The sequence below is a fragment of the Crotalus tigris genome, unplaced genomic scaffold (assembly GCF_016545835.1).
Source record: "Crotalus tigris isolate CLP2741 ecotype Arizona unplaced genomic scaffold, ASM1654583v1 scf7180000018371.15429387391:27106975, whole genome shotgun sequence".
Lineage (NCBI taxonomy): Eukaryota > Metazoa > Chordata > Lepidosauria > Squamata > Viperidae > Crotalus > Crotalus tigris.
In genome coordinates, this window is record NW_024096970.1 from 2,370,028 (window position 1) to 2,382,500 (window position 12,473).

General features: G+C 36.3%; 1 protein-coding gene across 8 annotated transcripts in view; it reads right to left on the reverse strand.

Moving 5' to 3' along the window:
- Nucleotides 1–8,947: 8,947 nt before the first annotated feature.
- Nucleotides 8,948–12,473, reverse strand: part of ATG5 (autophagy related 5) — a 42,005-nt gene continuing 38,479 nt past the window's right edge. For 7 of the 8 annotated variants that reach the window (XM_039351096.1, XM_039351097.1, XM_039351100.1 and 4 more), the window contains exon 8: nucleotides 8,948–10,858. In XM_039351096.1, the coding sequence (XP_039207030.1) occupies nucleotides 10,722–10,858 (137 nt within the window). In that variant the 3' untranslated portion in view covers nucleotides 8,948–10,721. The remainder of the gene's footprint in view (nucleotides 10,859–12,473) is intronic. The other variant, XR_005557641.1, reaches the window with a different exon arrangement.

Sequence of the window (12,473 nt, forward strand, 5' to 3'; positions counted from 1 at the left end):
TACATAATCAGCCTAAACCAATTGAACTTAATGGAACGTAATCCAAATATAATATTGCACTGTAAATCCCCCAATTCTATGTAAATTCTGAAATTGCTTTGTTTTGAGCTGAGACATAATTCAACCCATTTACATTCTGTTCCTTTAGGGGGAGATGTATTTTAAAGAATTTCTTATATTCTCTCATTTCGACCTGGTTGACTGGGATTAAAGGTAAGCAAGACTGAAGTCTGATGAGTAATTGAAAGGGAGACCACTGGACCATACTAGGTCTGTAATCAACAGGAATGTGGCCCTGAAATCAAATCATAATAGGTGACTCTAGCTAGGTAACCTTAACTAAAAAAACAACACGTTTACGTTTTTGTAGGAGCCAAACTTATTTTTGAATTGTGCATTTATATTCATTCAGTGTGGTTAAGCCTCAAATCTAACTAAAGTTTTTGCATTGCTGAAATCTATAGATGAGTGACCTAGCTAACTGGTATCGGATTTCCCTACTTTTGATGTAGGGCAGTATGGCCAACCTTTTAGAGACCGAGTGCCCAAACTGCAACCCAAAACCCATTTATGCATCATTGGGTGCCGGGTGGGTGTGGCCATTGGCTGGGTGTGGCCCATTGGCTGGGCGTGGCCCATTGGCTGGGCGTGGCTGCGGTGGTAACAACAGACTGGGTGGGACTAAAAAGTTCAATCAATCAATTCCAACTTTGCAAGATCTTTTTTTTCCTGTAAGAAGTTGAAATTGACTGATTGATTGAACCTTTTTTTTTTTTACACATGGCGGCAGAGGCCTAAAGCGAAAAGGTTTTATAAAACCCAGCTGAAGGCCTAGGACTGGGGCGACGGTGTGTGTGCCCACAGAGAGGGCTCTGAGTGCCGCCTCTGGCACCCGTGCCATACGTTCGCCACCACTGATGTAGGGTAATAAAGAATAGCATTAACTTTTGGTGATATTGTCCTAGCTATTGTCCTCAAGCCTGACATTCACAGCTTCTCAGATAGATTGACTCAGACCGAATACTCCTCCTCTCTTGGGCATGGGCTTTTGCATCGAAGCAAAAGGTAGATATTCCCAATATTTCCACCTTACAGGAACAGAAGGGCTGAGACTCTAAGCATTCTGCAAGCAGATCTCTGGAGACCCAGAACTAGAAGGTCCTCTGCCTGAGCTTAGATGTACCATCACCCCACAGCTCTGATGAATGGCTGGACTTATCCAAAGCCAGTGGATCAAAGAAGAAAGCAAAAAAATCTTTGCTTCAAGATTCAGTTATGCCTGTTAACCACTCTTATTGCGTGCTAAATTTAAATTTTATCTCTATATAATACAAACATTTATTGTCTCTTATTCATAATTCTGTGTTCAAATAGGGCCTTCTGTGTACTTTCAGACTGAGTTCATGATGTAGTTTTCTTCTTAATAATTTCCTAGAAGGTGGTTTAATGTGAAAGTCCTCTCTCTCTCTATTGAGACCACTGTTTATAACACACCTATCTTAGAGACCATTGAGTATATTATAATAATTTGGGTTTATATATCCTTTGAGGTTTTTTTAAATAAAACTTGATTTTTATCTCTTGTGAGATTGTGAGATTCTCTGAAAGGGAAAAAGAAGAACTAACGTCATACATATTTATGCTGTAAGATTAGGAGGTTGCATAACAGAATTATTTCCTTAAAAAGAACATTTATTTGCCAGGTTATGTGAGCCCTATTTCTGTCTCAGACAATGGGGTTAAGAGGAAGGACACTATTTTAGAAGATGCAGTAGCTGATACAAGTAGGAACTGCCAAGCAGCTATACAAGGCAAGGATGTGTGGATAAGGAGTGTAAAACCAAAGGCCTTCTGGAAAATAAAGTTTGAGACTTATAGTGTCTCACTCTACAGGTTAAGCTGCTTCTACAGATAGAAAATTACACAATTGGAAGGGGCCATTTAGGCTGTTGACTCCAATCTTTACACAGCACTAGACCTAAATTTAAATCTCTGCCTAATCAAATCCAGCAAAGGAATGTTCTCCATACTTCTAGGCAAGTTGAACAGCTCTTAATGTTTAAACAATCAAACCCAGCCATCTTTAAATTCATTGTGCTATGTCCTCATTCTGGAATGATGGAGAATAAGTCTGGGCCTTTTTCTGTGTGGCATCCATTCAGGTATTTGAAGAGTGTTACCAAAGGGTAATCTGTAAATAGATATGTTAGTTACTGTGTAAGCTACATTGGATCATTGCCCACCTTCACTTCTTAAGAGGCCTCCAACCAGGCATCATTACATTTCTGCTGTGGCATTTGAAAGCGCCTTTCCTCAAAAGTTTAGCTGCACCCCCTTTGCAGCAGATTCTTGTTTAAGATAAAAGCCATTCAGGAATAGAGATATGAAGCAACAGAACCCCATCGCTTCATTCTTCACTTGCTGCCATGTGAGTTAAGTGTTATCTAATTATATTTTAGTGCAAATAGAATGACATATTGTTTCATTTTGAACTTCAGCATTTTATGCTGCTCAACAAAGGATACAAAAATACTTAATGGGTTTTTTTTAAATTAATTTAGTTTTGTAAAACATACACCCAAAGTAATAAAAACTTTAATTAGAAACATAAGTCAGAAGCAGATAAAACATAAAGAACCTGACTAGATACACATATACTTTGGGAGACATAAATGAAAATAAAGAAGTTTAATTCAAACTAGATTCATGTCACTTGATTAAAACATGTTTAATCAGATGTAGGCACCACCTTGTTTATGGTAACCATTCCTTTGGGATAAGTGCATCCAACAATTGGAAATGTGAATATTGCCTCTACGTGTCATCCTAATGCATGAGAATTGCAAAAGAAGCCACATTCCTAATATTATACACACTGAATATGTGTATATACCTTGACATTTTTGTGTCCACCAGAAACAATTGCTAAGGTAAAGTTGCCTCCTTTTATACTCCTACACTTTTGGAACTTGACAGTACAGGTTCCAGATTGCATAAAAGCCCTATCCAAGCTGTGTATATTAACTCAAACTCAAAGAGACAAGATAGCCTCATAATGTAAAGGAAGTGGCTACTCAGATACTTGTATTCACATTTTGAGACAATAGATGAGTAAAAGGTATGATTAGAATTGGATTCTGTTCAATTAAAGTAATGCCAAAATTGGTATTAAACAATAAATGAAACCTGATGCAAATATGCAAGTTTTAAAATCCAAGATAGATTTTAAGTGTTTAAGTGACTAAGATGCTGTCCTACAAATTGGGAGACCATGAGTTCAAGTCCTGCCGTAGGCACGAAAGCTGGCTGGCTGGCTATGAACCAGTCACGCTGTCTCAGGCCAGCCCACCTCACAGGTTTGTCATTGTGGGGAAAACAGGAGGAGGAAGGAATATGTGTGTTTGCTGCCTTAAGTTATTGTAAAGTAATAAAGGTAGGAGGAAAAAACCCTATTTTTTCTCAGAAAGATAATAGAAAAAAAAGAGAAAACAAGACAGTTATCATAACCCCTGTACAGCTAGAACCCACAACAGAGTGTAGGAGTGATATGAATTACACTGCTTCAAAAGAGCCCTATTCATATCTCATTATGAGAACATCTCATAAATTATGGGAGGATGTTGAAACCTAGTTTGGAATACAATGAATTAAGTGTTTTTAATAAAAGTTGACATTTTCCCACCCTTTAATTCAATTCAATAATTAAATTTAGCACCCTTTTTGTGCTAAAAAAAACAACACAAAAATGGATGTCATATACATGTAAGCAAAACTACAAACCTGTTGAAAGAAAAATCTTCATCAGGGCCCAGTCCAAGTCAAGAATAATCAAAATGGAGACTGCTTTAGAAAGAAGGTTGGAGTTTATTGAAGATGAGAGCCAGAGAGAAAGATGGCTCTGGGAAAGCTGACCACATGTAGCAGGGAGTGGTGGGTTTTTATACCTTCTGGGGCTTTTGAGGTTGTTTCCTGTTCCTGTTCGAGGCTTTGTATTTTCCATTATATTATACTTTGACCTGAGTCTCAGTGTGCCCTTTTGGTATTGGTGGGTTAATCCTACTGTCTCCAAAGATCATGTATTTTAGAGTTTGGGTGGGGTATGTAGATTTTAGGTGTCTTTGTCTTCCTAATTTCTTCAGTTTCTAGCTGGAAGGCTCAAACCGTTCTAAAAGGATATTGAATTTGCATTTCTAAAAGCTGGCCTCTGCTGACTTTTCTGCCTGGGGAAGAGGGGGCTGGGGCTGGTTTCTGTCCTTTTTAAAGATCTTCTACACATTATTCCTTTGGGGAAATATATTCTGCCTTTTTAATATTCCCCAAAATATTTCTTTCTCTGGATTCTTCCCACAAACCCTTTTGGAACTGATGAGCAACATGAATAACATTTTTTTTTCTCTTCACATAAACTATTTGCATCACATGGATTCTTTCCTCTGCATTTTTACCCAAAAGTAAGGCATTGTTCAGTCCTGTGAGCAAGAGTACTGCACTTGAGTGTGGCCCTCATTAAAATCAGTCCACTTTCTATTGTATCAAATTGATGAATCATATATTTCCTTCTACAGCTAGAGCTATTAACCAAAATAAATCTTTCTTCAGTCTAGCGATAGGTAGCACTGACACGTCTTGCCAAAAAGGATGCTCTAGACTTCCATGTCTTATGCTGATAAGATGCTTCAGTGTTTTCTCATGGCAGTGCTGGAATCCTTCTGTTCATTAAATCATTTGCATGGCTTCTCAGAGTCTATGGAGTGAGCAGTTATATTGACTTTAAAAAACAATCAACAGTTCACTTGCCCTTTTTATTTAAGAAAACCACCTATCTGCCACAGCCATTTATCAGCTCAGCAAACGGCAGTGCAGTTTCCCTGTTGAAAACTATTCCTCTGCTCTCGACCTCAGCTTTGATCTGAACTGGGCTGACTGTCTGGAGGTGACCGAGTTCTGTTTCAAAAGCTCTGTCTTCTCAAAATGTTTTAGAAGCTGTGAAAAAGTTACTTCATGTTGGGTAGTCCTGCCAGAAACAAAATGCAGAAAAGAGACTTCTTTTCCTCATGAAAACACTAACTGCATACTTTTGTCAGGACAACAGCTGGCATAGCAAGTTTGGCTTCAGACTTGAAATGAAAGGGAATTCAAAATAAGATCAAACCGATAGCCTTATGTGTCAACAGAGAAATCTGTAATACCATTAATCTTTGAACTACTATGCATATTATATCATACTAAAATGATCTATAAATCAAGATGAAGCAAGCAGTTTTTTTAAAAAGCAGGCTTTTCTATTTATTCATATTTATAGTTTGTTGTGCTGCTGGACTTTTTAATAAGTGAATAGGAATTATTTCAAAGATGAAATATCTAATGCAAAAAAAAATGTGAAGGAAGGAAAACCACAATTACCTTTTGCTTTTGTGAAGAAGGGAAATTAGTAGATGATGAAGTCATGACATTTTTACATCTGGCACTTCACTTCATTTCTGAATAAATTCCCTCCCCCCTCATTTGAGCAAGACTATTCTGCATAATCAGCTGTTCTAACATTGATCAGATTAAAGGCTGATTTAGAGTTGCCTACAACTGCCCATAGTAGTCACTGCAAGCAGGTTGATGGATACGTAGAGGTGGCAGATGAAGATGAGCTGACGCAAACACTTTCCAAATCCCAACTGTGCATTGTGCGGAAGTGTGCACCCTGCATGCTGATTGGTTGACCTGACTTCCTCTTCTGTGATTTGCTGAGGCCCTGCCTAGACAGAATGTTAAAATTTGCTAATGTATAAAAGGGACATCTATCCACTGTCTCTGAATGACAGACACATATGTTCCCTCACATGCAGTGCCAGGGAAGTCTGCTCTAGCCTAATTAGAGAAGCAAGCAGATTCCCAAACCAAGTGCAGAAACTGCAGACATTCAGCTATCCTTGTTGCTGATGTCCAGTTTGCTATATTACATCCGACAGTTATGGGCATAGTGTGGCCACAACCAGTGGTGGGATTCAAATACCTGAACAACCAGTTCTTTGTGTGGATGTCGCTTCCAGAAGTTCATTCTGGGCCTGGGCAACAAAAAATTAGCTACAGTTCAAGAGGTGCAATCCCACCACTGGCCACAACTACAAATCCAGTATGTACTGAATTCAAAATGAGAAATACACTTTGGTTACAAGCAAAATTTTTTAAAAGTTCAACAAACTATGCCTTTAAGTTCATTAGAATATTTCCATTCTTCTATCCAATAACAGTTATGTAGCTGGCAAAATATTTTTAAAATGTTTCTCTGAATACCTCACTCTAGAATGTCACTCAGTATTGTGAAGTGATGGGTAGCTGTCATCCTGCAGATTAAGGATTTTTTTTTTATTTAAAAATTTGAATATCTTGCTAATACTGTAGAATCGTTAATACTCCCTACTAAATTTATGATAAATAAAATATTTGCATTTCCTGCAGTTGTACAATGTTCATATTTTCCTACATATTAATTGCAATTTATTGTGGCTGAATACAGTAAGAGAAAGATTGTACTCGAGTGGATTCTCACTTTACATGAGCTATACTTAAGCATGGTTTATAAAATAGTCAATATTGACTAAATCACAATTAGTTATGCCTGCCCAATATGCTCAGTTATAAACTGCACTTTATCAAGTGTTTGGGTTCATACCAATGAACCAAAACTAAGAAAAGCATGATCTGGATTGGCATGTAGTTCACACAAGGTGACTAGGTTCCTGAATCCTAAAGAGCCAAACCCAAAAGTATGATTGGTCAGATATGTTTCCAAGAAGCTCTGTATAAACAAAAACATAAGCCACTTGTGCCCTCTTGTCTACATAACTCCAATCTTCTGAGAAATAAAAAGAACATACTGAAACAGTATTTTCCTTAAAGAGACTAGTGACTTATTTTCCTTATCTAGGAAACTCATGTTTACTTTATGAACCATTCATGACCTCTTTTATAACACTGTAAAAACAAAGATCCTCCTACAGTCCTCCTTTAACACTCTCCTCTCTTGACAGCAATCTAGATGCAGTTATACCATCTCTTTAAAAAAAAAACCAACAGGGTGTTAATTTACAAAGAGAATGTTGTCCCTCATTTTTCTCTGGTACTGTAATAGTATGCGTGGAATCTCCTTGGGAAACAGGAAGAATACCTGCAGCCTAGAGAATAGTCTGATAAGTTGAATCTGAATCTAAGGAGGGACGGAGAAAGGGTCTCAGAAGTTGTTAGCCATTTGAACTCAGAACATGTTAACCCTTTAAGGTAATCCAGACAAGAAGTACAAACATGAGTATTGTTAAGATTGTATTAACAGAATCTTGCAAGTCTCAAAGTACTCCTCCCATCCATTTTCCCTCCTGAAAACTAGGCAGTGTCCCTTCTAAGATACTTACTCTACCTCTTCTCCTTCAGACTCAAATTTTATCATTGTTTAGGCTGCCTCTTTTCCTTCTGTCTCCCAAGATCATTCCCATATACTGTTATAGGTACACTACATTCCGGATATGGTCATGCTTACCTTGAAATTATTGAAATTAGCCTTGAGTAATTACAAATGTACTAAAAAAAAATCTGACATCGATACCAAGACATTCTTTAAGTGACTGTGAATACAGCAGTTCCACCTTACCTATCCGTCTTTCATCAAGAATAAATCTCTGTAATTGTGCAGTTCTTCTTGAATAGAAGATATCCCTGTATGAATATGAAGAATTATTTAAAAAATCTGTTTTCACCATTTTCAATTAAGAGGACTGACCATTATCATCCATCATTCATACTAACATACGTGAGAAATGTCTTAAGAATGTCTTAATTATGCCTATTTGCTCTGTTAATGTCAACTGCATATACCAAAGGACAAGACCTGAATTGATAAGTTGAATTCTAGGAATAAATAATAATGAAAATTAGATCATGCCTGAATGTACATGTTGCTCATAAACTAAGTGCAAGCTGTACTGTATTACTCTTATTTTGAATTAGATGATTCATGCAGATATGTCTTTAATAAGAGACTACCAGCTGCATAAGGAATAAGCCAGCTTAGCAACTTCGCTGCTTTTCTCCTGTAATCTCATATGGCATCTCATATAATGCTATGAAGCTGGCAACAGATTTGGGCACTTATGAAAAGTTGCAGGAAGGAGAAAGAATCGCCAAAATAGAACCGTCTTCTGGTTTTACTGATTCTGAAAGTTTCTGTCAGCAAAGGAATTATCAGAAAGATACAATCAATGTTTTTTCTGTAACAGCAAGTAGATTAGTTCTTCTGTTCTGCACATGTAGGTAAAAAGAGAGAATGTTTCAGCAAATCACATTTGTCCAAAGCTGGACATCACTCTGGATTTAAGAAGACACCAGCATTCCCAAATATAGAAGTATATTGTTCTTTCAGTTATCTAAAGTATTGTCGGTGTGCAAATTAGGTTGATGTCTGAACAGAATGCAGGTACAACTATTAGTTTAATAATGGTTTGAAGATATAACAGCTTTGGAAAAAGTAACTTACGACCCATCCTCAAAGTTACAGCTGTCACACCACCCCTATGATCATGTGATTGTAATTCGGCTACTTGGCAATCAGTAAAAATTTACAACAGTTGCAGTATTTTGTAGCTATGTGACTGTGATTTGCAACTTACCAGCTTCCAACAAGCAAAATCAATTGTGTAAACTAGATTCACTTAACAACTCAAGGAACAATTACCATAAAATCAGATCCTGTCATGTTATGACTCCCTGAACCACCATACTGCTTAGCAATTGAAATTTTAGTGTCAGTTGTAGTCATAAATCAAGGACTATCTGTGCTTAAGTATTACTTTTCAATGCATGCAATATCATGAATTCATTTTAGCATCACAGTTCAGTTTGAATTGTGACTAAACTATTACAATATTTTATGCAAAGGTGAAATATTTAAAAAAACAAACAATTCTGAGAATGGCAAATTTTATTTCAAGAAAACATTCTACATTTTATAATGTCTAGTGGCCATGAAAAAAATCTTATTTAGAAGATGATACAAGGCAGTTAGGTAATAATTCAGTACACATTCATATTCCCAAACATTACTTCTCTTATTTACTACTGGAATAAAGAAGGCAATTGCTACTGTTGGTAAGTCTTCATTATATTCAAAGTATATGTCTAGAAGCTTCTTTTGAAAAGTTCTGGAACAAATGTGAGCCAAAACTATGAAGGAATCTCTAATACTTCCAAATATAATTTTAAATCACTGATTATAAAAATAAATCCCAAACTCCAGTAAGACCAGAAACACAACACATAATTTAAAAATGGCCTTGTGTATAAAGGTGTCTATGATAATAGATGATATCTGCCTTGTTTTATGTTAGATGCCCAGAACTAATATGCTAAAGTTATCTTAAGCCAGGGCTGTCAAACTTGCAACGTCACATGACGTGTCACGACTTTACCATTGCCAGCAATGGGGTGGGTGCAGTTTCGCTATGATGCATGCGGCCTGCGGGCCGGCAGTTTGACACCCCTGTCCTAAGCTGACGGAAGGTATTGTTGCAAGCAGAAGGACTCCTCCATTTGACTCTTACTGAGGCTTCAACTCACTTGAGATGTCGTCAGATGTCTTCAGTGTTGTCTATCCATTATTTCTTTGAGAATTGAAAAAAAATCCAACCCTTGAATCTTCCAAAATCTTTTTACAATCTATTTAGAAGGAATGTCAAACTTTTTTTGGTGCATATGATCCCCCCGCTTAACTGATACCAATATATTTCTAATATTTCTTTAAAAAAAACATTATATTGTCCAGTAGTTTTGGGGCTCTGCTCAGTGCCATATGACTGGACATCTGGCCATATAACAGAGCTCCCCCCCTCACCTTTTTATATTCACACTACTTTCACTAAACCTTGTTCTTTGACTTGCCAGAGCAGATAGTTGATTATATAGGAAACTGCTGGGGGAAAAGAAAAAAACCTTCCACCTATGGTGCTATTCTGCTGATAAGAGAACCCAATTATCCAATCATCTTGCAGCATGCATTCAAGAAGACATTTATCTGAGCATATTCAATATCACAGTAAATTATGCAAGAAACGTTTCAGTATTATTTTGAACTAACGCATAATAATGCCAGTAAGATTACTGATGCTAGTAATGTATTTAAGATCGTTAATGTAATTTATGTAATACAAAACATGTGGTTGTTTAAAAATTCAGTTGCCAAGTATAAAAATGGAAAGAAACTTTGTGTATGAAATCCCAGAGAAAGGACATTAGCATGCCACTTTTTTTCTAAAGAGATACCGCACATTAATTTTTATAGGATACTCATCTAATTTTCTAGAATAAGTCAGACTTTTATTTTAAAGGTAAGTCATTACAACTTTGGGAAACACCCTCTTTTATGGATTAATAAAAAACACAAAGTGGTGCATATTTCCACTTATTCCTCATCCTCTCCACTTCATATTTACCATTAGAAAAATAGAAGATTTGCAGTAGCTGTCATGAGCCACATTCAAAGTTAATGATGACATTGGGGGAAAAAGGGCAAATGCAAAATTGGCCAGCTCAACTGCTGTTATCATATGAAGGATCTTTCTTCCTATTCAGTTTGCAGGAGCAAGGATTTTTGGTCAGGTCAACCTCACCAAGCTTTATTGAACTCTCCCCATTATTGCTGTCCCCAACAATGGCTGATCCTCAGAAAACATGATGACACTTCAATCTGCAGACAATGGAATAACACTGATGTGTAGAAAGTTATCAGGATAACTCATATGTTCACTTAGCCACTGTATTGGTGTCTCCAACATTGGTTCTATTCCATGAATCATCACTTGAGTCTTCTTTTCACCATCTAATTCACCGAGAGAGGGAGAGAGAGAAATTGCTAAGCTAGCAATTGTGAAGACTTAATGTTTTTAAGTATATGATACATAGCTTCATAGTGAAATTCTGTAGAATCCTTGCTTTATTGCTACTGATTATTATCTTACTAAGGTTCAAATGAGTTTGTAAAGGTACATGGAAAGTTCTATTAAATGAAGTTTCGTAATATTATCAAGAAGCTGCTGGGGTTTTTTAAAAAAAAGAACCACTGTAATCTTACTATACCAACCTTTCTCTCATTGTGCACACTGAAGTGAAAAAGTAATAGTTTTAACAAAGAAGGCTTCAAAAGATTTCTTAAATCCAAAGGTTTTAAATACATTTGAGTGGCAGTAATTTACAAAAGGACAAAGTATGTGCAGAATTGTGGAATACTTAACTGGATCCAGACTAAATATGCTTACAGCAGATTGAATGAAATAGTTTGGAGCAGTGCTAAATCTTGTACATGTCATAGAAATGAAATATGTACAGATAATAGAGTACAAGGTTCAGAGATTATGAAAAGAGATAGATTTGGCTTGGGTAGACACCAAAGTTGGCCAGTTTAATTTGGGTTTAAATTTTATTGCAGAAAATCCAAATCAAATTGCCCTCAATGACCAGCGCTAGAAAACAACCAATGTAATACTTTCTCGAAAGTTGCTTCAGAAAATGATCCTGTCATATTTCAGCTAAATACAATCTGCTAAGTATCTTTAAATTGCTACTAAAAAAAAACTTTTCATCTTTAAAAAAAAGTTTTAAGGTGGTTGAATGAATGAATGAATGAATGAGTCTAAATGTAAATCTAGAAGAAATATTTGTGGCAAAATGAAACCTATCAAAGTTCCATATGAAAGCTACAAGGAACTTTGATTACAGTATTTGGAGTCTTTTGAAAATGGGATTAGCACAGCTCTGCTTTCTAGGGATTATTTTTTTTGTTTTCAGAATGATATGCAGAGGGGATGAAAGTGCCTCTGTTAATTGGGATGAAGCTGTAAAGAGACTAGGATTAATCTGTATACCTACATATATATTGTAGAGATATTTCTGAGTAAATAAGGCATATGGAGAGTTTTTCCAAGAGGAGCCTTCACAATTCAGGAGTTTCAAGATGGATTTGATTTATTGGAACAATTTAGATAAGCATCTTGCATCAAAGAGAGGTCCTTAAAAGGAGAAAGTTCTAAGATTCTGGGAAAGATCAGCAATTGTAGGCACTTTTACTAAAAGTTTGAAATGAATTGCATTAAACACTTAAGTGTGGCAGAAATAGCTACTAACAACTTGATATTATTAATATGACAGACCAGCAAACAAGAATGTCCCCATTATTTTAGAAGACCTTGTGACAAAATCTTGTGAAAAGAGTTTAGACATTTAAAGGTCAATACTTCTTGTTCTTCAAAATATCAAAGTCAAGATCCTAGAAGTGTCAAGAAGATAGCTGAAAGCCTATTTATACCTCACAAATCTGCTTGGACTTTTCCAGAATAATTACTTCAATAGTGCTTCACTTTATTTGTAAAATTCCTTAAAAAGGAGGTATTCCAGGCTCCACTTTTATATACTTTTGAAAAGTTAGAGATAAAATATTA